Source organism: Rhodnius prolixus, unplaced genomic scaffold (assembly GCF_049639745.1).
Source record: "Rhodnius prolixus isolate KJV_2025 unplaced genomic scaffold, Rpr scaffold_1, whole genome shotgun sequence".
Lineage (NCBI taxonomy): Eukaryota > Metazoa > Arthropoda > Insecta > Hemiptera > Reduviidae > Rhodnius > Rhodnius prolixus.
This window is the reverse complement of record NW_027411581.1, coordinates 53,395,552-53,422,124: the sequence shown is the minus strand read 5'-3', so window position 1 is coordinate 53,422,124 and position 26,573 is coordinate 53,395,552. Positions and strand designations below refer to the sequence as shown.

The 26,573-nt window shown below is 34.7% G+C and overlaps 1 protein-coding gene across 3 annotated transcripts in view; it reads left to right on the top strand.

The window, feature by feature from the left end:
* Positions 1-26,573, top strand: part of LOC141461949 (roundabout homolog 2-like) — a 333,376-nt gene that overhangs the window by 209,501 nt on the left and 97,302 nt on the right. For all 3 annotated transcript variants that reach the window (XM_074143442.1, XM_074143437.1, XM_074143438.1), the window contains exons 3-4: positions 14,699-14,810; positions 14,900-15,096. In XM_074143442.1, coding sequence (XP_073999543.1) covers positions 14,699-14,810; positions 14,900-15,096 — 309 coding nt within the window. The remainder of the gene's footprint in view (positions 1-14,698; positions 14,811-14,899; positions 15,097-26,573) is intronic.

Below are 26,573 nucleotides of genomic sequence, written 5' to 3'. Positions count from 1 at the left end.
TTCAAACATAGAAGTCGATTAAGCACCTGAGAAAACCATGGTCGCAAAAAGTTTGAAAATCCCTGCAAAATTAAATAAAATATTGAACGATTTTGCTAGGATTAAATATTTTCAATTAACAGATTTAAAAACAACCGAGAAAAGTTTGGAGAACATTAAATTTGTTTAGGAAAAGGGGCAGGGGGTGGTAGAAGTTTATTTAGGCGGGCATAAATTAGCCCAGAAATTGCCCTGTGGGAAGTGTTTTCTAGTATTGGGTAAATACACTCTCTCCCTCTCTGGAGAGTTTCCTAGTGGCGGCGGAAAACCCAAAGTAAAGTTTTCACTAGCTAAACTAATTTTATTTGTTATTACAAAATATTGCGACGGGAAATTTATAACCCAACTTGAGAAATTCAATTCTAACCACTTGTTTATCTACATGGCCCATCTTTGTTACAGTCTGTCTTTTTTTTTCTATTTTGTTTTTGTTTATTTTATAGTGAAGGGTAAAGGACGATGAACCCTAAAACCTAAAATCTAATTTCTCTACACTAGATTTATACACCATTCCAAGGCTAAGTTATGTAGAAATTAGATTATAAAACGTTTTCATTTGCTGGTTGTAACAAGAAGTATCGCAAAGTTTAAATTTTCAAAACAAAAAAAGGATCTGCTAACAGAATAAAGCTTCAGAATAGAGATTTTTGTGACTCCACTCTTCCCCCGGAACATCATATGAGCTAAGCACGACACAGGAAATTGCAGATACTTTTTCAACCCGTGTTATTGATAATAAGTTTTCAAATTCTTCGTTTCCAGAGACAATGCTCGCCGAGTTTGCTGGGCTATTTTCTTTTAAAGTTACTATTTCGCTTTGTTATACGCATTGCATTGTTACGAAACCTCTATATGATAGGAAGATAGTTATCGACTGCTGAAATCAGGTGGCACTGATTAATGTCTTTTAATCCTTCTTTTAATCCTCTCCTCCTTTCTCAATGCGAGGATATTTGAGCAATCTAGATTCCAGTAGAAACCCACAGGGGATGTCTGTTGCATGCAGGCACTTGGGGAGTAGCGACCCCACGGGTTACCACAGCCACAGTACACCACGCACACACACTAGAACAGTACACGCACAACACAACCTAGCCGGCTGCCTTCCCTACGAAGCGACCCTTCTAGGAGAGCGTCAAAGAAGTGGTCTAAATGTGGCAGCCCCGCCACTACTACGCTGAGGAACTGTGGGCGAATCCCTCGCATCCCCGATAGTTAAGAGATTGAAAGTAACTTAAGAACCTCTGGCAGTCCTTTTGGATAGTCTCTACACCATAGAGTAGTTGAGGCAATTGACAAAGAGAGAAGTGAGAGATCCCTGAACTAGGGAATATCTGCGCTTCTCGATTTGATAAATATCATCTTTCCGGAAAAAATAAAAAATAAAAATACAGGACACCAAAACAAAAGGCATTTTGTGTGCTGTAATAATATATAAACTCTATGATGTTATTTTCCAGCAAGAATAACTGCTGGGCCATCAGCCAAGCCTTGGCCCTTGAAACGTTGGTAGTTGATATTTCCGGTAAAAAAAAAACTCATTTTCCAGGACTCATCATCATATTTTCCAGGAAAAAAGTATTTTAATGAAAACATTTTCATAGGAAACTTCTGCCTTCTACAAATAAATTACATATATGTGTGTTTCTAACTATGCATTAAGACAACAAGAATCGCCTTAAATCCCCAGGGCGTAATTTGAGCACAAGACCTTGTAAATGACTGTCTCTAGAACAAGACCCGCTTGTCGAGAGAATGCCTCCAAGCTGCAATAAAGTTGGTCTCCCTCAAATAAAACCCTTATGCAAATTTTGTGGGATGATTACAGCCACATCGAAACTATGTGTATACGCTACATTTAAGCACAATGCATTGGAGACTCTCCAAACGACGCATATACGCTGATGATTAGCTGAAATATAAACATTCACATTTCCTAGAATAAATTGTCTGGAATAACATCCATTCTTACCAATAACCGACTTTTCTATTATAGAATCAGATATTCTTACTTTTACGTTCATTCTATCCGCCGTTGCTCGCGTGTTTACTGCATATTTGCCCGGTTTCGAACTTCCAGCAATTTTACTGTATGACGGTACCGGATTAATCAATTTCTGATGATGATCGAAAGTTCGAAACCAGGTAAAACAGTAAAAACTTGCGTGTGCTTTGAAGGATAAAATCATCGACATTATCCAGCACTGCGGACAAAACCACAAAGTTCTCGGAAATTTCTGGGCTGTAGAGAACGGGTAAACTTTGGCTGTTACCGATTAGGGGGCGGATTTTAAGACTTATTTTATCTTCTGGTGCAGGAAGTTGAGTCAGCTATAATCAATCATATATCGAAACTTGGTATTGGCTGAACTGCGCGGTCGTTACTTTGGTTCGCCTACTCTTTCTAGACAGAGCTTTGTGGATTATTTGAACGGCAAAGACTGGGTTGCTTTGGTTCAGTATTGTACTGTAGCTTATGCAAAACGAGTATCACTTATTAATCCAGGATAATTATAAATCTATTTTTTGTTTGCCAATTTTCGGTTTAATGCTTTATGTTTTATATTGTATAGTTAAGACAGAAAGAAGGAAGTATATAAGGTAATAATAATAATAACAGTATAAAAATAATAATAATAATAATTTAAAAAAAATATATATATATATATTAATGTATATATATACAAAAATAAATAAATACAAAATGCAACAATAAATCATAGACTCCACGGACGGTCAATGACCATGTTGTTTGTCTTTATAAGGAATTTATTTTTTTAGTTTTATTTAATTTCACTGTAATTGAAATACTATTTTACATGTATGTAATTTTGTAAATTAAATAAAGACTTCTTCTTCTTCTTCTTCTTCAGTAAAAACTTGCGTGTGCTTTGAAGGATAAAATCATCGACATTATCCAGCACTGCGGACAAAACCACAAAGTTCTCGGAAATTTCTGGGCTGTAGAGAACGGGTAAACTTTGGCTGTTACCGATTAGGGGGCGGATTTTAAGACTTATTTTATCTTCTGGTGCAGGAAGTTGAGTCAGCTATAATCAATCATATATCGAAACTTGGTATCTTTTTTTAAATGGTTTTTAATGGTGTTTTTAAGTTTACATCTATGAATGTGCAAAATTCTTTTAACGAGTGCCTACAGTCTTTATATTTCGATACAGCCGTGCACAAAAGACATTTAAAAACTTCAAATAATTGACGAAAAAAAAAAATTACTTATGTACTACTTACTTTATTTAAAGGTAACTAAACTGAAATTGGGCTCCTAAATTATGATGCATCACTTGAAATAGTGAAATACCACACGAACGTATTTCCGTCGTGCCTTTTTTCGGAGGTAGCTTAAAATATCCCCAATTGATGGCCCTTAGCTTGTAAAATGGAAGCTTAAAAATAACACCACATTACAACAGAAATTAGTTAATTAAAGTTTTAATAATTGCAACAAAAACAACAGTTTAAATTTTGCCTTCAAAACCCAGGGCATCTCCCAAAGAGAAAGATGCACAACAGCTCGCCATTAAGCAATGCTGTAAAACAAAGATCTTTACGGCACAACTTGCCTCGGCGAAGTTCAGCAGTTTGGCTGAGATTGCCCGCTACAAATAAAAGCGGCACGTCTGGACCTGAAGACGGGCCGACGGTGCATTACAATATATGCACGTGGTCCATGTAAGGATTCGTCACACACTAACTCACTCACACACATGTCTTGTCATCACCACGTTTATCCCACTCTCTCATTATCTCTTTCTCTTCTCTAAAAACCTCTCCCAATCTCCTACTAATAAATATCAAGAGTACGAGGATCGATGCTCCTCTTTTATGTTGCGGCCTTTCCCTCTCTGCCCGAGAGTTCGAGTATTCCCCATTAGTGAGCCACTATATTCGTCCGCTTTTTCAACTCTCATTAGTCCTGCTTATAGCTTTAGTATATTTTGTTTTTTTAAATCATTAGTTTCGCTTTCTAGACTGCGTGCACACAGTGAAGACTACTGTTCCTTTTCTTCGCTCATTTACCATCCTGCTTTCAATTTATTTATTCATTTAGTACATTCTCTTTTTGCTTCTTTTAAATAACGAATTATTCTGCTTTCTTCAAGGTTATATTGCAATTGCACAGTGCGGGTGGTCCAGTTTTTTTTACTTTCTTTGCAGGAAACTCAAACATATAAATGGACTAACCACTACCACATCTGTTACTCAGCTTTCCACTCAAGTTCGAGAGTAGGAAGTGCAAATTAACTGGATAATCTTTGAACTTTAGGCTTAAAATTTCTTGACACTTCACCCTAATTGGCAGTCTGTCTCAAACGGTTCTACTTTCGAATCCTTCTCTTCCACTACATTCCCTTATACAATTTCTTAATACCCTAATACAGCGTTACCCAACCTGTGGTAGGTGATACGCGAAAAATAATCAGGCATAAAAAATTAAAAAAAAAATTATTTCTTTACCGAAAAGTAGAGAAATGTAAGCTGTATAAGTAATATAAATTGCAAAGTTCTAGTGATAATAGTTCATGAGATATTCAAGATTAAATTTTTGCCGTTTTCAAATTCGTTTCGAATTCTGTAAAATTTCCAACGTTTATATCTCTTTTCGTATTTATAACAATTCTATCATTTCTTTATCGAAATGTAGAGAAAAGTTAGGTGTATAACTGGTACAAATTGCGATGTTTTAGAGATAATAGTTAAAGAGATATTGGTTAAATTTATGAGGTATTCAAATTGATACAAATTTCAAACGTTTATATCTCCTATTGTATTTATCAGATTTCAATGATTTCTTTACCGAAATGTAGAGAAATGTAAGCTGTATAAGTAATATAAGTTGCAAAGTTCTAGTGATAATAGTTCATGAGATATTCAAGATTAAATTTTTGCCGTTTTTAAATTCGTTTCGAATGCAGTAAAATTTAAAACGTTTATATCTCTTTTCATATTTATCACAATTCCATGATTTCTTTGCCGAAGAAGTTTACCGAACGTTTCTAAAAGGCGTTTTGCTATACAAGTACATTTAACAAGTATATTTAACTACTATACGTGAATGTAATTTAAATATAAAACTACAAGACGATGAAAGTAAGAGAAATGAAAACATTGCAGTGAGTGAAAAATCGTTTTGGTGGAGAATTAATCATCTATTCAATTAAGTAAACTAGTAGAAAAATGTTGGCATTATACACCAACATAAAAATGTGTTTTTCTTTCGCTGCCATTTTTCCAGTGACATTGGCATTACTGCTCGTGCTGCGCAGTTGGCACCACCCGCTGCTAATTTATACCAATTTTTTATTTAACCCAATAAAGTGAGGCGACTAAAAATGCCGCTACAACATAATTGCCTTCATTTATTAATTGGTGTGAGGGGAAATTTTTTTATTTAGAAAAGAAATATTTCCATCATAGGGGAGCGAAGTGAAAAGTTTAATTTTAGATAATTTGTTTTTACGCTGAATTATATTTTCCATTTATTTTGTACACAGTTGGCTGTAATTTTCTATTTGAACAAATAACCTTCTGTTCTGTGAGTGTAGCTTTATTTTAGATTTATTTTATGATCCCTTTAATGGACTAATTTTTGCGACTGAAAGAAGTAATAAAATTTGTATTTTGTGCGAAACGAGGACTTTTTTACTTTCTCTGACTAATGGCTAATGGACTACTCATTAAAGAGAAAACATTTTGATCCGGTCAAAATTTCTATATTGAGTTAGGAAATATCGGATTTGATTTGCAGCCACATAACTTACCATAATTTATGTTAAATACATTTTCTTTTACTTATCTCAAGTTGATCAAAGATAGTTGACTTTGATGTATTACTATTACCCATGCTCACAATAATATTAAGATACTTTAGAAGCAAGTCTTCACCATTCCCTGAACCTCATTTAAATCAATATTACTAAGTATGTGTTAGTAGGAACAGTATATTTAGAGGAAAATAAATTTTCATCTGGTGTAGATGATTATGAGGGTATTCGTGGCCGTATTCACAAAGGAAGATGCGACCCTTCTCCTTGTAGGGTCTGGAAGGATTACCACGTTTTGTCACAAGAATGGATCCCTTTGTAGTGTTTATGGTAGTAAAAAAAAAATCTTAGAATTTATAAATTGTAAAATTGGCAAAGTGTAGAAAATTAAAAATCAAAAGTAATTTTCTCTCTCTTTAATAGCTTCAAAACTCGTTGGACTGCTCACCCAACGAGAGGTTTCCGTCTAGTGTGTCTAGCACGACACGTCAAGAATACTCAGTACCATTAATTTTAACCTTTCAGCCATATTTTCTTAAAACTAAATTGTCAAATAAGACAAGTTTTGTTAAATATTTCATTTAGTATTTTAATCCTAGTTTAGTTATTGTAAATCTATCTTTTTTAAATTACCGTTGATTTCAGTCATTAAACTATTAAATACATATATTCAAATCTATCGTTATTTATTCTAGTCGTTTCTAAATCTAAATCTCATAGATTTCCTTTCACTCTATAAAAGTTACTTCGTGAAATCTTTACATGACAGTACCTGTAAGATCTACACAATTGAAACACATCACCTGTTTTTCAGCTGCCTACAAATACTTCTTTTTGACCTCTTCGTCTAATGCGATGTTTATGGAATACAATACCAATCAAAAAGTGAAATAAAATACAAAAATACTTTTCATAAAATGATCTCTAATGAAGCGAATCTTTTTTAAGCTACCCAAACTTTCGATTTGGCAGACATAGACTAAGGCATAATTAATTAATTATAAATTCTGGTACAATTCTTATTGCAACTTTGGAGGGCATAAAACAATTTGTTTTTATCCTATTCATGTTTAAAAAATGAATTGTTCTACATTTTTTCTCTATTTCAATTTTCTTTAATCAGTCTAATCAGAAAGAATTAGTTGTAACAGCAGTTAAAAGTGTTCTCTTGTAATTTATTCATTTGGTTTGTTACCAAATGAATATAAAACAATGTATTGTATTCTTCCAGAAATAGTAACAGTACTGGGACCTAGCGGAGCCATAAACTTAGTGATGAACTATGTGGACTAGGTGTAGACAGACAAGAAGAAACACTTTTTTTTACGCTCTTGGTATCTGTTTCTATGTTTAGTTGAAAATGCCATGGATTAGACAAAACTTGTAACGAGTCTGGATCTTCGAGGATCTCTACTAAACAATTTATAAATGTCATCTAAGGTGTTCTGACGATGTTTGTGGCCCTTTGTCGGCATTTTTTTGTGACATTCTTTTAATGTTTTTGAGGAAAATGATTGTCATCGTGCCAAATTTTTGGAATTATCGTTTGGACTGGTTTGACAATGATTTAAGGAATTGGCGGCCATCAGGCACTGCGTGCCAAAGACATTATATTATATTGTAAAAGGAAGAAAATAAACTTTAACATTATTGTGAAAGTACTCATTAATCATTATTCAAATTTGGATTTTTATGAATTACAAGAGTGGACTTTCAATTTGAGTAATGGTAAACTTCACTTCAATGCACTTTCTCTTATTATAAGGAGTATAAGTATCCTCTGCATGTAACTTTTTTGCACTAAATAATTTTTATGCTGTTCCCAAAACTTATTCATATGTTCTGCACATGACTTTTCTAGGCTTATTCAATAGGAAATTTACCTCATCTTTTTTTCCCTTGAAATCGATTTTGATAAGTTTTACACCACCTTCCTTGCAAATATTTTGACATTTTTATCAAGTGCGACAAAAAAATATTGCCAACTTCACTCTGAAGAAATAGTCCACATCCCCCTGTCGGAATCAAGTGCCCAAGTACTTGATAATAAAATAATAAATTTCCCCGTAGTAAATTATCTAGCTTTCCATTCGGCAGTACTGATCAAACCACCGACAAGGCCCTAAAGGAAATTGTAGGAAATAATATTGACCGCTTCGCCAAAAAGCCCGCTCCCTTTTTAAATTACACAACCACCCCCTAATGGTTGTTGTTTTATACAGTGTAGCCAACTAACAGATAGTAAATGTTCCAAGTTTACAGAAAATAAGTGTTAGATTGGTAAAACTGTTGAAAGAAAAAATCGGTTTGCATCAGATAATAATAATTTGGTTTTATTTAAAGAATTCTAATTTAAATAAAGGCCTATCACTTCTATTTTCCCAAAGTCCTGGTAACTTTATTTCTTTTAGTTAGCTCATGAAAATGCTTCTATCAATTTTTATCACCAAACAAATATAGAAACGGTTTGTGAAAGCTAGGGGTGAGAAGAATTCGATATTGATCGATATCTTATTTCAAGTCATTTACATCAATAAATAATCGGAAAGCAGTCCAGTTGGCAGTAATTGTAAGAATTGCGATGAAGTAATATAAATTGAGATATCTCTTTGGCGTATATTAGTCATGTTGTGCTTGTATTTTACTGTAATGAGTCGTCAATCTTGAACATTTCTCTAACACTTTATGACGTTTTAATAATGACATCACTAATGCATACAAAAACCCGCTCAGGTAATCTATTATTTAAACTAGATTTAAAGGCTTTAATGTTTTCATTTAAGGAGTAATAAAAATAAAAAATAAAAATAAAAAAAGGTGAGCAATTAAATTATAAACTTTATGGGCCTAGAGAATGTGTACATAGAGGCTCGTTTTCACACACTAGTCTCTGGTTGGTTTGTAAGTGGAAACTAACGTCCTAAGTTAGCGCCGTGGGGTAACCCCAGGGTGTGAGCCAGAGGTTAAGTGGTGGACTCGAGGCCTGGCGGCAGTTCTGCTTTTATTATACACTTTAACTGCTGTACAAAGCGGCCAGTCGTATTTCATGTTTATCACCATTGTAGCAAATAAATTTATGAGGCCTTAAGAGCGGCTGTGATATTACAACTTCCTTTTTTTTTAACATTCAACTATTTTTTTCCAATCCCTTACGATCGCCTCAAATCGACTCTCAGTCCGAAAAATGGTTTGTGTATTCGGTTAAAATTATCAAAATCTATCATGAGAAGAAACATAATGGGATTTCTCATTGAGTTTCCCAAGAAGGAAATCCGTACACATTATTTTGGCATTAAAAAATTGTACAAAATAAATAAAACGGTTTAATGTTTTCATAATAATCGCTTTCACGGTAAAGAGCTGGCAGCAGTGTCTACGATTCTGCCGACTCAATTTTAGTTTCTTTTGTCCACTGATGAACGAAATTCCATCCTAAAAGTATTAAATTGATGTACTTCGCCCTACGGATTACGGGTCCACTGTCTGGATCGGATTGAAGCCAATAATAATGTAAAAGAACTAGGCAATTTGTTCTGGAAGTTTCACTCGCAGCTGTTCGAGGGCGAAAGCTACAGAGGAGACTCCCCCTTCAAAATTTGAAGCTAAGCGGTCGATGGGCACGAAAGCTGTAAACACCTGCCCTGACGCTTACATAAAACTGAAAATGTAATTGCCTTAATTATAGAATATTCTCTGATAATAGTAATATCTTCACGTTTTTATTCAATCTTTTCAAGGAAAATAAGAAAAAAAAAAAAAAACTACCTATTTACATAATGCCTGTTAAACCAGCCGACGACATATCCTTTCTTCGGATACGTTAAATGCAAAGTGGTTAAACATTAAAAGAAAAAGAATATCCAAGCCAACACAACACAAGAAATCTAAATTCAACCTACGCGCTGTCAACCGTGAACCGTAAGGGAAAAAAACGATAATCTTCTATTTTCTAAGGAGCAGCAGGAGAAGGAGTAAAGGAGGACTCCAAGGGTGTCTGGATTGTCTGGTACGAACAAAATTGACTTCCATTCCATGCCTGATGGTTGTTGTACAATTCCAACTTCTACCAATCGCTGAATGGAATATATTTAAAAATAAAAAATAAATAAACCTTTTTAGAATGAATGTTGGAGTGTCTGCGAGTACTCCGAGTACGAATGAATGGTTAAAAAAATATAAATAAAAAATCGAGAAGGTTATTTTATTACCTTCCCATCCCCACCTAGGATATGCACGCTTGCGTACTAAAAACTTGTCTACCCCCACCGTTTTCATGTTAACTTGCTTCCATTGTCTGTTTGGTTAGACGGTATATAAGTACCAATATTTCCAGCTCGAGTCCTCGTCTACCTTTATAGTTGCAACAGTTCTCTAGCATTCATAAGAACTTCTAACTTTAGACCTCTTTTACTATAAATTACACCATTACCAAACCAAACTCTTCTAAAGAAGTAGGTCTTTCTTCTTTGACTAGGAAATTCGATGCGCTACTTCTTTTTTCTCGCCCACCAATATTTATGTACATATATTTATAAAATACAATTTAATGGAAAAGAAGAAAAAAAGAACGGAACCCTTTTTTTTCCATGGAATAAAACCAGAGTTGATCATAAATCAAGTCCTGTTTTGTGAATGCCTGTCTGGGGCTTTTAAAGTCGCTAGTTATAATAAAAAAGTTATTATCGGTAACTTATAAATATATTTTAATATTTTTTCAACACATAAAATTCACAATAAAATGATGTATCCGTGTAAAGAAGCTCGTATTTATTCATGAGTGACTACAAAACGATTTCTAGTGAGTTAAAGAATTAAAAAAAATAAATTACAAAATCCTGTCGGTCTCTCAAGGTTTCGTCCAAACTTCTGATGTACTTTCTCTTACTTAACTGCAAGGGAGAAGTTTTCAATATTAGGAATCATGTTTTAAGGTCCACGAAGCCCATAAAAACTGATTATTAATGAATATGTGTAAACAGTGTACTTTAAACACGAAAAACAGCAAGAAATCCTAATTTTAATTCTTACTCTGATTTGGATCACCCGGGGGAACCCACCCAGAGATAGTGGGTAGTAATATCCCTTTACTCAAGCTACCAGTTTACTGAATAGATTTAACGTTATTTTCTATTTTATTTTATTTATTTATTACACTCATTAAACATTAAAGCCGTTTCTGGGAGAGGGGACTGTGATGCTTTCTCTAAAGCGCCGTTTTAGTATCATGTAAGTATCGACTACCTATATTAATGATCACCAATGTATTATTAATGAAGATTAAGTATTAACATGATTTCTCAACTGGGAATTCCACTCTACTGAATGATCCATGAACTTATAAAAATGTAAAGACCCAAGTCTTGATGTCTTAACTCAGAGCTAGAATTCCCTCAGCCTAAATTTAGTTTTTTTTATAGAATAGAAATGGAAACTTATTCGTTTATATATTTCTACTCTTAAGTCTCTCTAACTTCATAACTCCTGGGTACCTCACTGCCTAAGAGTATGCAAGCCTCTATACTTTAATCGCCATCTTCAACAGAATTACGTGCATGTGGTCCGCAGAAAAACCGGAGCGTGTGCTGACCGTACCGTGGGCGCTAGTTTGAATTAGCCTTTACAAATTGATAAATTATACGTTCTTAAACGGTTGAAATGAATAAAAAGAAATTAATGCTAACAGTGCGATCAAAGGATTAATAAAATTTCTCTTCTACAAAGTGTTAAATAAATAAAACAATTTTTATTAACACTGATATGATTGATGTTTGCCGGTTTGTGTTACAAGCTAACTAGTGAGTAGTGCCGACTACCAAGCGGCAAACTACAAAGCACTATAGGAATAGTCAAATAATAGCAGGGTTGAGCCGTCAAATCTTAAGTGGCTATCAAGAAAGGCAGTTCTATCAATAAGGCTCGCTAGCGAGCCACCAAGTTCATCTCCTCTTCTCCGCCAAGGAAAGCTTCTCAAAATCTGTACTACCCATAGTAACAACAGAGATACCCTATTTCCCTTTTAAGTTCTTGTACATTTCACAAGCTCCAATTATGTTAGTGTGATTTCGCTTGCCTGCTTGCTTGTAAAATCCATCCCTAATACCAGCAGAGAATTGCTTGCCTTCGTTTGCTTTAAACATCTCGCGAAAAGTTTTAACTACTCCCACAACTTGCCAACTATCTAATTGCCCTTGTTAGCTGTGTGCCGTTAACCTTAAGTAGCCACTATAAACTTAGAGCTTTCTAAGCTTTACTCTTCTCTTTTTTTATACTAAGCTCTTGTTTTTATTGCTTGTACTTTCTGTACAAGTGATTACAATGATTTTAGGAATACTCCCTTATCAAAGTTTACTGATATATTTTGTTTTGCGTTTATTTGTGCTACAATCTGCGTGTTGGCGCTATAAGTAACAATGATAACAGTAACAAATGAAGCAAACGAGTGGAGATCTTTTTATTTTTTTGGCATTGGCTTTCGCCTTACAGCCAGCATCGTCTAGGTGCTTATCACTAGAATATCACTCACTCTCCATTCTTACTTATAAATACATTCGCTTCACACATTCATCCCTCTATTATATCCAACTACTCGTATTTACATATTAAATACTACAACTAATGGATGGATCAGTACTCTACTATATTCCTGCCATCCTTATAGCTTAACCGAAATTAAAATCAGGTAATCCTTCTCTAATCATTTTCTTCCATTCATTCTAATCGGCTATAACTTTTAAATACATTCATATTTCTTTGCTAGCTCTGCTACAGATTTAAGCACATAGATGTTGGTGGAGAATATTGTGTCTTCGTAGTGAAATGGTGCATCTGTATAAGTCGCCAAACATTCGTTTCCTTTCTTCTACATAACGTGGACATATCATTATTATTTTTGTACTCCTCCTCCTCCTCATTGCAATCTACGCAAAGAGGAGAGGATCTTTTGTTGATCCTGTGAAGATACGATCCGCACACCGCGTGGTTCGCTCTCAGCCTGCTTATTGTCGTAAAGTGGTGAAGTTACCCAGTAGTAACACTCCAAAACATTAGGCTATTAGTCACTCTCTTCACTTGAGAGGAGATCACGAGGCCACTGTCTCTTAAGGCGTCTTGTCGGGTTATCAGGAAGAGTTCTTGAAGAAAGAGTTTGAGCTAGTGAATTTATATGAGATTACAGGTTAAAATGAAGTTTTCTGTATCGTGTTTTATGATTTGTGTAATTTATTACATTCTAAAGAAATGTTACTGAATTCATTATTACGTTAATAGTTTTCTTCTGAACATAACGTTGTTTATAATTTAATTTTTAAAGTTGGAAGATTGTGAAGGATAGATATTAGATGAATGTAGGTAGGATAAGAACATAAAAAAGCAAATGACGCTCAACATGTGGAATAAAAAGCAATGGAGTAGTGCCATGATTATTTTGATCATTTTATCTGAGAAGACTGAAGCCGGAGTGACTCGGATTATATCCGAATAGCAAATAACGTTTTTTTGAAATTATTCGCTAAACTAATTTAGACATTAACAACAATTCATGATGAAATATAGAAAAAGGTGCGGTAATGAGAAAACATGAGGGTATCTTTACCCCTCTCTCCCCATCCTTCAAAGGAAATAATTTGGAAAAAAGTAATCGCCCACAGATTTACATAATTATCGTAATTCATAATTATAGTGATTTACTCTTAATATCGGCAACATCCTTCGTAATTTTTAATTAAACCCAAAATCAATATTTGGAAAATAATTACAATAAAAAAAATAAACCTGGAAGAACCCGTTAATCATTAGATACAATATAACCCAAACCTCTCGATATTCATCGATTAATTATGAATGACTCTTTTTACCATATTCATTCTACCTACCCTCTCCTCTTTATCTGCCCAAAGCGAACCCAATTTACCAATGGCAAGAGAATTTCTTTTTTTTGTAATTATAATTATTAAAACTAATTATCGGGATGACACTCTAAATTAGGCCTCCCCAACTCCAGTTTACCTTCTCTCTTTAATAAACCCCTAAATCATTTCAGATAATTAAAAATAAATATTGGGAATATTTGTCGTTTAATGGAAAATTATCTTTAAATTTATTTATTATTTTTACTTATTCAGATAAAATTACAAATGGTGTTGATTTATGTTAAAATATTTATCTGCCCCCCACTACCATACATTATTTTTTATTTTTCTCTAATTATTACTAAAGGAATTATTGCGATCGTTTCAGTCTTTACAAAATTGCGTTCCTCCGACAAAAGCAACCTTTGTGGTTGTATGAGGAAGTTCATCTTATGCATTCCGTTTTGATCGAGACAGTAAGATTTTCTGTCAAAGTCGTTCAACCAGGGAGAGACGTTTCTAAATGGATTTTAGAGATTTTCTCGCCCATAGATCCAATTTTAATAAGTTTCTAACTAAATTCACTTTTATCATAAAGATCATTTTATGTGAAACATTTTCAACAAAAATAGGATTTAGATAATTGTGCTCAGGAGGTTAAAATGTACCGAAATCAGAATCTTGCATAATTCTAGATACACCATATCAAAAACAGAGAAATAAGTATATTCCAACGCGGAGATCCCGGTTTTGAATCCAGCTGCTGGCCCTTAGATTTTCTCTTCCTAGGAGCTTCTTACAGCTCACTGGCAATGCTTTTTGTAACGAGAGCACATTGTCCGGAGGCCAGCAGTGCACTGATAAAAGCTCCGGGCGCCAATGATCTCAGATGCTGGCGCGGCTTAAATTAAAAAAAATAAGCTATTCATCATTTGAATGTTTATTAAGTAATGATTTTTATCAATTATTGGATTCGCCAACTTAATATTTTTTATTTTATTTTCAATTATTTACTTTTGTTTGTTGTAGGTCAATATCGTTCGCCTAGAATCACTGAACATCCTTCAGACGTGGTAGTGCCAAAGAATGAACCCGTGACGTTGAACTGTAAGGCTGAAGGAAGACCGGAACCACTCATCAGGTAATGTATTCCCATCTGAGTAATTTTGCTATTTTTACACAAGCTTTCAGTAAATTGTTCGAAAATAACCTATTTGTTTTCATACACAGATGGTATAAAGATGGCGAATTAGTAAATACTTCACCACCGGATGTTAAAACCCATCGTGTGCTGTTACCTTCTGGATCGCTATTCTTCTTAAGAGTAATCCACGGTAAGAAGGAACAAGATGATGGAGTTTACTGGTGTGTGGCAACTAATAACGCAGGTTCGGCTACGTCAAGAAATGCAACACTTCAAGTAGCAGGTTAGTGAATATAGATTTATTTATAGTTTCTATCGAGTACGCTGGTGATAAGATGCTGTGTTTAGATAGTGGAAAGTACAGAGAGATTGACTATAAATCTAATCGGGTATCCGTTTTTGTAATCTAACAAAAAATACTTCTGAAACTTACCAGGTGGAAGGAGTATCGGTATATGTATTCCTATTGATCTAGTTAATGAAAGCCACAGTCGATTTCTAGGTGCATAGATTTGGTTTTGTAGCCATTTCTCGCTTAGTTGTAAAGATAGTAAATATGAACAACTAGATGACTTTACAGAACCCACTCAGGCGAACTCTAGCATCATGATATGCAGTTATGTTACTTAAAGAGTATCTCTTAAGTCAGTTTGATTTTAGGAAAACCTGAATAATGTGTTAGCTAGATTTATGAGTCTTTCTATGAGAATGAAATAAAATAAAACTATCTTGCCCTCGCAAAACTATAACGGCAAAATTGTTCAGCCAGGCTCTCACAGCTCTTAAAATCAAATTGGCAGCTCTCCTGGGCATTGTGAGGTTAGGGAGATGATCTGTTGAGGTCATTGTAGGTATTGCTTGGTCGCCTGCCGCTTTCGAGGGTGTGGCAAGAACGGGGAATGTACAGTGATGTCTCTCAGGCAGCTTTGACTACCTATTTGTGAGCGTTGGATTTACTTGTTTGCTCTCTGTTGGTTATCGCTGATAAATCACATTTAGCTTCAACAGATCCTTGCAGGACGTGAAGACCTTTGTCGCCACCAACGAAATTTGTTTAAAAATTTAAAACTTAAATAGTTTTGATAAGAATTGTGACCAGATCTTCACAATTATTCATTATTATGCCAGTGAGCAGCAGTGAACTCATTACTCAGAGAAAACAACACCCTCTTTAGGCAGACAGCTCAATTCACCACCATAACCTTCACCACCCAATCTGTAACCATCACACACTGTTACCCGTTATAAACATCTACATATACTACCTTGTAACGCTGTCCTCAACACAACTGCGTATCTCCAACAGCGCCAATGGCGGTGTTATTATTAATAGCAGTCTCCTGTTGCGTATCCTGGTTGGAACAGTAAGAGGGGGGAGAAGGAAAAATAGTAAGGGATGAAATACGTTTTCCTTTTTTCTTTTTTTTTTCTTTCCAGCGTCTCTAAATTAGATCTCATTTGTAAAGTGTCTCTTTCCCATTATAACATATTTTATTCATTCCTTCCACAAGGAAATAATATTAATTTATGTGACATCTCCTTCGTAATAGTTGGGCAAAAATAAAGAAAATGTATTAGTTACGTAAGTAAGCTTGGAGTAGAGCTTGCTGCGCATAGATTTTCCTAGCTAACATAGAGGGGCGCCTGAAGTTCAGTTTACTGAACAAGAAATTGCAGGGAATGCTCAGATGTTTATGAAACTTAAAAATCAGTAAAAATAAATGCGTTAAAATCGACCACAATCCAGAGGTACGAATACGGCAATGGCTTTTGTAACCGAAATTAAGGAAAAAACGAAATAATCGATGTAGTGTAGTAGCTAGGTTTTGATTTTAATTTAAAATATTAGAAAAACACAAATCAGCCATCGGCCCCACTAAACCGCTTGAACAGTCCCAAATTTTCTCTGGGCTCTTTACTCCTTTCCCTGCAGGCCTCCAGCGCCAACAAGAGGGCGTTATCGCCCACTTTGAACTAACTAAATTGTCAGCTACTAGAAAGAAAATCTCCTTCATGCTTCGACGGGAAAGAAATCACATTGATAACTTATTCAAGCATCTGTGACGCTTTTTTTCGGCTATAGTATCAGACAGGATTTGTTTGATTTGGAACAAACCTGCTGCGGTTGATTACAAAGTCAGTTTCTTTATTTCATACAAATACTTTAACACTATTCCAACTCTAGGAACATAGTGGGCACATTAAAAAACCAACTATGGCTAAACTATTCGAACAGACGTAATCAGCTTAGAATAAATTAACGACAACATTATAATTATATGGTCATGTTTGTGACAAGTTGACAATCCTTATATTTTTTAATAGAAATTTGTAATTTTTTTTCCCAACCCACTCCAATATTCCTAAACAGGCTTAAATATGAAAGATCAAAAAATCATTCTTCTGTTCTTTGTCAAAGGATTAAATTAAATTAAGCCTTCAAAATCTTTTATCCTTTTTTCCTAATAGAACAAAATTAAGACAGAGAGACGCTGGCTCAATCTTGCCCTTGTAATAATGATAGATTCGGATTCAGGAACCACTTTACTCTGAAATTAAATAGTTTCTTGCACTTTTTGATGATAACCTGGAAAATTACTAAAGAAATTTGTTATGTAGCGCTCAATACACATCGCCCAAAATTTCATCATAAATAATAAGATATGGCAGATTAGCGAAAAATCAGTTCCCAGATTGTTTAAGGAGACATTCTTGAGATTACGGGAGCGATATCAGATGCTCGATCGGGTACTTCAACTTTACTCTAAATTGTGACACAGGTTATTTTTAAGACGGTAATTTTAAGAGCCGTTAAATACAACGCTTTTTCATCTGCGTCTTTTTCTTCTAGCTGTACTCGCTAGCAGCAATCTTCGGCAATCAGTTATCCGATCATGCCTCAATTTTGCGCAGTCCAAAAAAGAATACTATTGAGTTTTCCACGCTCGATTTTTTCACTCTTTTCTCGTCCAAGCTTTTCTCTTAAAGTTTCCTTGAAAAATTAATTGCGGTAACTGGCGGGACTTCCCTTATTGCCTGATTTCGAAGCTGAAAGATAAGGCTGTAATTCCGAAATTATAGAGAATAAGTCTTATCAAAAGTTTTACAACTTTACAAAATTGATTTCTCGTACTATTCAAATTGATTCTCAACAATGTCTCAAAAGTTTGTCTTTAAAGTTGAAATGCTGTTAGATATAAATTTATAATTCTTTTATTTCTACAACACCACAATTTCAGGCACTGTTTTTAGCTGGGCAAATCTTAATCATCGCTTACCATTCGTTCCCTGGCACACTTTGTCATCCTAAAATACTCCAGGATTATCGCAACTGAAAACCAGAAATGATTTTTTTGTCCTGAAGAACAGAGGAAATGAAAATAATATTGATTAAGATCATTTTTTAGCCAAGACTTTTAAAAAAAACAGCAGCCCAGTGATATATGCAGAGATGTTATTACGCTGCAGTGTCAATAAGTTAGCTTTTCTAGCGCACCCTTCTTAAATGAATGGAGCAGGCTATCCGCTGATGGAGTCATCAGCTCCCCTCTGTTGTTGGTGATTATCAGAATAGAATGTGCCTTTGTTTGGAGAAATCATTCTTAGCCAATAATCCCTATTTTGTAGCTGTATCATATCTCTAGAATACAGCTCTCTCGGTAGTTACCACGAAACAATTCAGATATAATGTATAAATAATGAGCCTTGATTCTCTACCACCCTTACTGCTCAGAAGCAAACAATCGGTTTGTTATCTAATTGAAACATGCTTTCCTTTCTGAGCATTCTATTGGCATATTCCATAACTAAAGTGCCGCACATTCTTAAACAGAACAAAGGAAATGAAAATAATATTGATTAAGATCATTTTTAAACATTTTAAGCCAAGACTTTGAAACAGCATCCCAGTGTATATGCAGAGATGTTACAGCACTGCAGAAACAATAAATCAGCTTTTCCAGCTCACCATTCTTAAATGAATGAATAAACGAAACTGTTTCTGGTGCTTAGTTTGCTGCCCGCAATATTTGTAGCTCCCAAATTGAAGTTTAATAACTTCCTTGAAAGGTCTCCACCTATTGACCAAAATCTTTCGGCTGAAAGAGTTCGTAGAAGTCAAGGTTTTTCGAATATAGTGAATCAAACACTGAAACCGGTTGTTATTAAAGACAATCTAGGAACAGAAAAGTAACTTGGAAACATTGACAAATAATTTAGTTCGTGAAACAACATCTTTTTTGCCGCGATCAATAAGCATCGGAAGTCGTTATCAAAGACAGAAACCTACATAAAGGGACTGCACAGCCATGTATATTAGACATCGTAGCATTTGGATAAAAAAATAATAGAACATGAGAAGAACTTGGGAATAGAGTATAGCCATAGAATGCGCTAAAAAAACCACCATCTACTCAAATTTCAACAATCATAGGATTAGGGACAAAGAAAGTAACAAAAACAAAAGAAATTTGTTAAATTATTTTAAAAAAATCGTGCATCTTTCAATTACAGAATATCTAAAAACCACTTTAAAAAAATGAAAGCCCTTCAAAAAAACCTAATCAATTAGGCAAATAAAAGGTAACAAAAATAGGGTTTAACTTACCAGTTATATTCTCATATTACCAGAAAATCAACTTTTATATGAAACATTCGAACGAACTTGACTAGCGGACATATCACGAAGTAAATAATAAAATTTACTCGCAGAAATGTGATGAATTTTTGTTTTAATAGCTCAACTTCCTTCCCTTTGGAAAGATGAAGTTCAGATTTGTTGATTGCATTCGTTTTTTTCTTTACAACATATTGAGTGTAGACAAACGACTACCGTAGTAAGCCTTCGTAATCTCACAATTTTCGAGCAGTTCTCTCTGGAAAACTGAACGTGTGCAGGAAACTGAGATGGCATACAGCCTTTCATTTAGTGAACATTTGGACTCAGTTTATTCTTGAAGAATTCTTTAATTCTATTCGCCTTAAGAAATTGTAAAGAAGAAGCTAAATGGACACTAACTTTTTGTAGGAGGAAGTCCTGTTTCACACAAGATTTACTTTAATAAGAATCCATTTTAAATGCAGTTGCACAAATCTGCATTTATAAATAGGTTCCTTGTAAAAGTTTAAATAAAATTTAAGAGCGTCCTTTAAATAAATATAAATTTCCATGTTAGCACGGCCAACGCAATCACTGGTCTGCTGTAGTGAAAAAAATAACTAAATATTTATATAGTGGACAAGTTGCATTGTAGATTTCTCTTACCGCTATGGAGGCATACATCAGCCCGTTTAGGTTTGAGTAATGATATTCAAACGGTCTGTCAGACCGTACTCCTCGTACAAGTCGTATTGCGTAGGAGAGTAGGAACAAGACCTTAGGACAGTAGGGCCGCTATTGTGGAAGAGGGTCCTCAAACGGACCGTTTGGGGTCTAGGGTCCAGTATGGTAATGGGTTGTGTTACATATGCACGAGATGGTAACCCACAGATACAGACATCACACTGTGTACACACCAACCTCGCTAACTCACTACCATCATCCTACTTGATGTACCAGCTACATACTGCACTCTAATTATTCTCTTGTAAAATTTTCATTCCTTTCTCTACTGCATTATCATCATAATACTTTTAGTTTCAAAGCCTTCTCATTTGTTTTAATAAGTAGTTCATGCATGTTTTTAAAGGTCCCCGCATTACGAATTAGTAGTACATCTGATACAACTATTCCAAGTCTTTCTGTAGTCAGAAAAATTAAAGGTTCTTAGACTATTTTATACAATTCGACCTGAATGTTTTCGTCCCGTTTATATTGGTTGGCATACAAAAGGTGATAAAAATCACAGATTATTGGAAGTGGTTTTAAAAATAGCCTATATCATTCTTTTGTATTTCATTAGTTGAGCATACCTCAAAAGGTTTGTAGATTAGTTTTTACAATCTTTTTTTTAAATAATAATCAACCTGTATAAAAGAAGAAAAATCACTAAAATCAAAACTATAACAATCATTTTTGCATTAAAAATTCAATTCAAAATTCAATCCTCCTCACTGACTGAATCGCCAATGGCCCTGCGACTTCCTTGCAGTCTGAAGACCTAAACGTCATTATTCTCCTATTTAGAGTGCTACCGCTGGGTAGTTTCTCTCCTCCTGCTCTTACCGTACTAGTTCATCATATTTATCATATTTATTCATTGTATACATGTGTACAGATTGTAAATTACTAAATAAAGAAATAAATAAAAAAGTAGGTATTTTTCACCTTGCCAATTTTGTTGTTTGAAAAACTTTAGGTTAGTTTAGGCTTAAAAACTTAAATATGATTTGAAATTTAATAAGTTTTACTTTACTAATATCCCCAGTTAAATAAAATAACATTTCTGGTCTAGAATGTCACGTTCGTTCTTCAGTCAATGAGGGTATAAAAATTGGGTTGCTCTGCTTAGCAGTGTGCTTGGTTCGCGCTACTTTTAAATAAAAGCCTCAACATTTTGAGGCTCGTAGCATTTATTCAGTGCACTGCCGGCACAAAGGCTATATTTTCTCGTTAGTGACGATGCTGACCACCACCACTCAGTGGGCAATAAAAGAAAACTTTTAAAATTCTAAGAGCCATCTGCTGGTTTTGAATCCGAGTTCTTCGCGTGGGATTGCTGTAGGTTAACCACTAGCTAATCTTTTTTCTTAAAAAATGTTTATTGGTTTCTAAATGGTGCATGAAATTTAACATTTATCTAGTATCTCCGCTTTTCCCTCTGAAGAAATTAAAACATTTAATCCTCCGATGATCTAAAAAAATCAATTTGTAAGACAATTTACGCAACAATAATCAAGGTAACCACGCCAAAACTTAATGTTTAAGAGTGTTTTAAAAGAAACGGTTATTTTAAAAATAATCAGTGGGGAGATACGATGATCATACCACACTCCACTTGGTTCATCAAATACCCACCCATAAGGTACATTCAGTAAATAGAAATGATGATTACCCATTCACGGACATGAATCTATGCAGATGATTAAATAGAATCAATAAAACCTATGTGAACAGACAGAGAAACAGTAATAGAGAACAAAGGAGGAAGAACAATAAACAACGATCACCGCCTACATGATCTTGATGATTGTGTGGCTGGGTAAACTAAAGGACTGTCGGCTCTATCGTTATAAATACCACAATCAATTAAATACATGTCCCTCCTTACGCTCGCTACAATATCTCAGATATGTACATAATGAGGAAGATAAAAGAAATAAACTGAGTATGTAAATATAACTAAAACTACTTACCTTTCATTTCAGCCTGGAGCGGCTTTTGTTGCTTTCTTCAAATAGTTTTATTGGTGGGTTTAAGGTGTTTCTTTTTTACTGTTTTAGGCCGTCTAATTTCTAGCTCAAAGAATGTTTGTTGTAATTATAAAACTGTGTTGTAATTATGTCGGCTTTACTTTCTCTTCAACACGTTTTTCATGTAATGTGGATGAGTATTGACTTAAATGTGAGCTCCCGCTGTGTAGCAACCTGCGCGTAACTAAATTTAAATTTGTCGAAACAGTCAATATTTCATAATAAAAATCTATTGCTACGCCTTTACGCTTCATATGTTTCTTTTTCTTTAATTTAAGGTTCGTCAAGATTTGAGGTCATATGCGTCCGGAGCGTTTTTCAGTTCATTGCCTGCTTATGGACAGTGTTCTCTCGTTTCAGACATTTTCTATTACAGTGAGCTGTAAGAAGCTCCTAGTAAGAGAAAATCTAAGGGCCAGCAGCTGGATTCGAACCCGGGATCTCTGCCTTGGTTTTTATTTTTTAGTAATGATTACATCCTCATAGTCTAGCATCACTGCTACCAAAAGTTTAATTGTTGCTAACAAACACAGCTTCTACTGTTTGTAGGTATTTATTGGGTTTGTATGTGATGGCTTCTTTACATTTCAAACTTCTGAGTTTAAGCTCCATATATTGCATTTAAAATACAATTTAAAAAAGTAAAATGCAACATATTTCCTTGTAAAGTACTCATACAGTACTGCACTGTGTAATGCATTACGGATGGTCTCTGTAGTTATATTTATTACGTAATTCAGAAATGTCATGCGGGTAAACTCATTACTAAAATGTATGCAGTACAACTGATTCAGAGTGGGAAGTCAATAAAAAAAAGTATAAATTAATGCTTTTAACATCAAATTCATTTTTAAGCATTAAACGAAAACAAAAATTCAGTTTTTTCAAGTTATTCGGTAAAATAACATTTCCGTTCAACCGATTTTCTGTAAAATTTGGAATTTCATGTACATACTAAATTCCTGTTAGTTTAATAATGGCACAGAGTCCGTAAATTACAATTAAATGTCGTATTTGAGAGAATATTCGTTCTATCTTGCCTCCAGTGCTACCTAAAGTATTTTCCTGAAACATATTTCAAATAAATGTTGAAGATCACGAACGAGTTACATTACATAAAAAATAAAATTAAGGGTTTTTTTTAAAGTAAAAGGTGCATAACTTTGATTTGCAACTTGTTTAACACACTAAAAACAACTGGCATGAGATTCTGGGTGTTGTTGACAACATCCTTTCTTCATTGAAGGATATATACACAACAGATACGGAGTTAAATTTAAAGTTCATAAATTGCAGTAATAGGAAAGCGAATGAACGATTGAGTTAGATTTTGAGGTTTTGTTTTTCTAATTTTCTCACATAAATTGTTTTAACTCCACTTTTCCGCCTATTTTTGGATTTCTTTCGCATTATTATTATTTTGTATTTTTCTAAATCCCTTTGGATTGAAAGAAGAAATACATCTCTCTTTTCACTTTGTTTACACAAAGCGGGTGAGAATTCCAAGTGTAAACAAGCGTGCAGGGTCTTAGCTGCTGGGAACCGGGGTGCCTGTTACACCAAAACTAATACCCTTGGGTTGTGTAGACACCTGGAAAAAGAAGGTCTCTGTAAACTTACTTCTCCAGTAGGTTCAGTCTGTCTGAAACCTTATTCCTTCTAACTGGAACTTCTATTCCAGTCCTCCAGTTTGGCTATAACTCAAACAAGACACTGTTTGTGCGGTGTTGTGTGTTTATAACTCAGATGATATTTACGAGCGGCTAACCAAGAGCGTGATCCTGTTCCAGAACAGCACACTCTCTTACTTTCTACTTCATACTCCGACGAATCGCTACGAACATACACGAATTGTGCCACCATTCCTTATTTTCTTCCCCCATCCAAGGTTGTACATCTTTTCCTTACTACCCTCATTTCCTTTACTCCGTCCATCTTGTTTTTCTTTATATATTTATCACCAAGCCTGATAACTTATTCACCAGACTTTCATCTCAGGAAATGTTGTTTCCTCTGCGGGTGAATGGGCCAAGAAGGAGAGCAACCATCTCCTGCCACAAATACATCAATGGGTGCAAGTGTGAACTGGAAAGTAAGTAGAAAAAGGAAAAGCCATACTGAGCTCTGCAGTTTTACCAACTACCACTTTTTCCACATTTTCCCCACTGAATAAGATAGTGCCAGTTGTAGCATTCAACATTTCATACGGTACATTTTCGTTTTCACAAGGTGCTTTTCTTCTTTTTTATTTATTTTTGCCATTTTCTACCCCCATAAATAAAAGCTTTCCTCAATATTTTTTTAATGGGTTTCCCTCGGAAAACTGGCACCTTGTCAATGTGAGTAGAATGAAGCAACTTCAATATAATAAATTCATAGTTCATTGTATTTCTTTCTTTCACTCCTAGTAAGAGGGAGTAGTGAGATCCGGTCCCATTTTCGAAAACTTGAGTTTTACCTATACCTTCATGTTTTGACAACCCTTGATCACGAAAATATATTCTTAACAGAGGTCCGTATGTGAGTTCAACTATTGTAGAGTTCTCATGAAATCAGCTTCGACTATTTTCTCTAAATTGTTAGTAATTACGGCACAAATATGCATTAAAAATATTTATTTAAACAAAACAAATCTAGCAAATCTATTTTTGAGGCAGGTCTACGTTAGCCGAGAGATTATAACAGCTTAGAAAGTGTTGTGGTACTATGTGCGATTTTCGGTCCAAGCCTTGAATTTTACTTAATGATTAATACATGAAATAATTTGGGAAAATATGGTTTGCAGTCGCCTCCGTCCATAACATCTAATTTGGCAGTTGGACGTAAAGCCGGCCTGAAAAAATAGGCATTACTTTACTATTTATGAGGCTTTTGATTCCTGAGATTTCGTTTTGTTCGACGTTCGTTTCAGGGGCGTTCCACTGTCCGACACACTTTTACTAAACTTAGCTATTAATTGTAACTATGATCACTACAAGCATGTTTATGGGGTTAATATATAAAAGTATGCTTTACTTAAACAAAACAAAAATAATTTAATAAAAAATTGTAATAAGTGCTGTAAGAGAAGAACACGTTTACCACAATACAGAAGAGTTTTGAGTTTTTCTAGTTGTTTTCGATACCGTTCTATTGATTTTCTTTTCATTTCAAATGTTGACTCCACTAGGGTTCTTTTTAATCTAGAAATGTGTGGGTGATATGTGTTAGTGAAGAGAGTAGAACAGAATGGAACAATGTGTGAATGTAATCAGTGAGGCCACACCTTGAAAGGAACAAGAATATCCTAGAATGAAAAGATTCGTGGAGAAATAAAAGAAGGACAAAAAGTAACTCTGGTGGGGAGGAAGTGACACCAGCGAACAAAAGTACAAGATAAAAACCAAAAAAAGCACCAACCTACAATACAAAAAAACACAAATATCCCTACGCGTACACAATCTAGAGAAATAAAGAGATAACAGGATAGCTGAACATTCAGTGTCCGTACGTCTATAGGTGTGTTGAACTAGGACCAACTGAACCTGGCGTCAGGTTTAAAATACCCTGTTACATATTCAAGAAGTAAGAGGTTGCCACCTCAACTTCCCTCTCATTGGCCACCGTCTTGGGCGTAATTGGAAGTGTTCAATATTAAACAGATTGCTTTAGTTGAGGCTCTTGGAAACACGTAGTTACCGTGAACTTATTTTACAATTTGATTTTTATCATTTTTCAAGTACTACCTAAATAGTTGTTGTTTTTAAACTTTCAAAATATATTTCGAAATACAGTTAATTTTTGTTAAATTTGTTAATTTGTGACTTCTCAAATAGTACTTACTCGCTACTTTTCAGCTCCAAATTGCTGTTATTTTCTATTTCAAGTTTAAACTGGGTTGCCCAGAACCTCCCTGTAAGCAACATTTCCTAAAGTAACTGCTTTGTGTACAGTCTGTAATGACGTTAAAAAAGTGAGAAAAAAAAGTGAATCAATTGATCCTTTTGTTATTTTATTTATTATTTATTTATTTATTTGTCCCGTTATTCGGACGCTAAGGGTTACTTGATGTGTTCGGTTGGAAAATGTCCCTGAAACAAAGATCTTATCATTCTGGATTTAGCTACTAGGATAGTAAAAAAGTTGATGCACAAGAATTTTAAGAGAAACGATGGGAAGAACCAAGAATGGATCTCTGCCAGTGGACCTACAAGGGATTTCTAGAGTCCTAACAAACCATTACTACTTTATAAAAGCATTAATGCCGTGCCTTAGTGAAGTAAAAGCCAATTTTCTCTCCGTACTGACAGAGAAACGGACGCGGGGATGTCTTGATATCTGAACTGTGCTGGCAGAACCACAATTTAGAATGGCTGTATTGAAAGCATAGAACGCTCTATTGGCGACAATACTGGCCTAGTACGATTGATT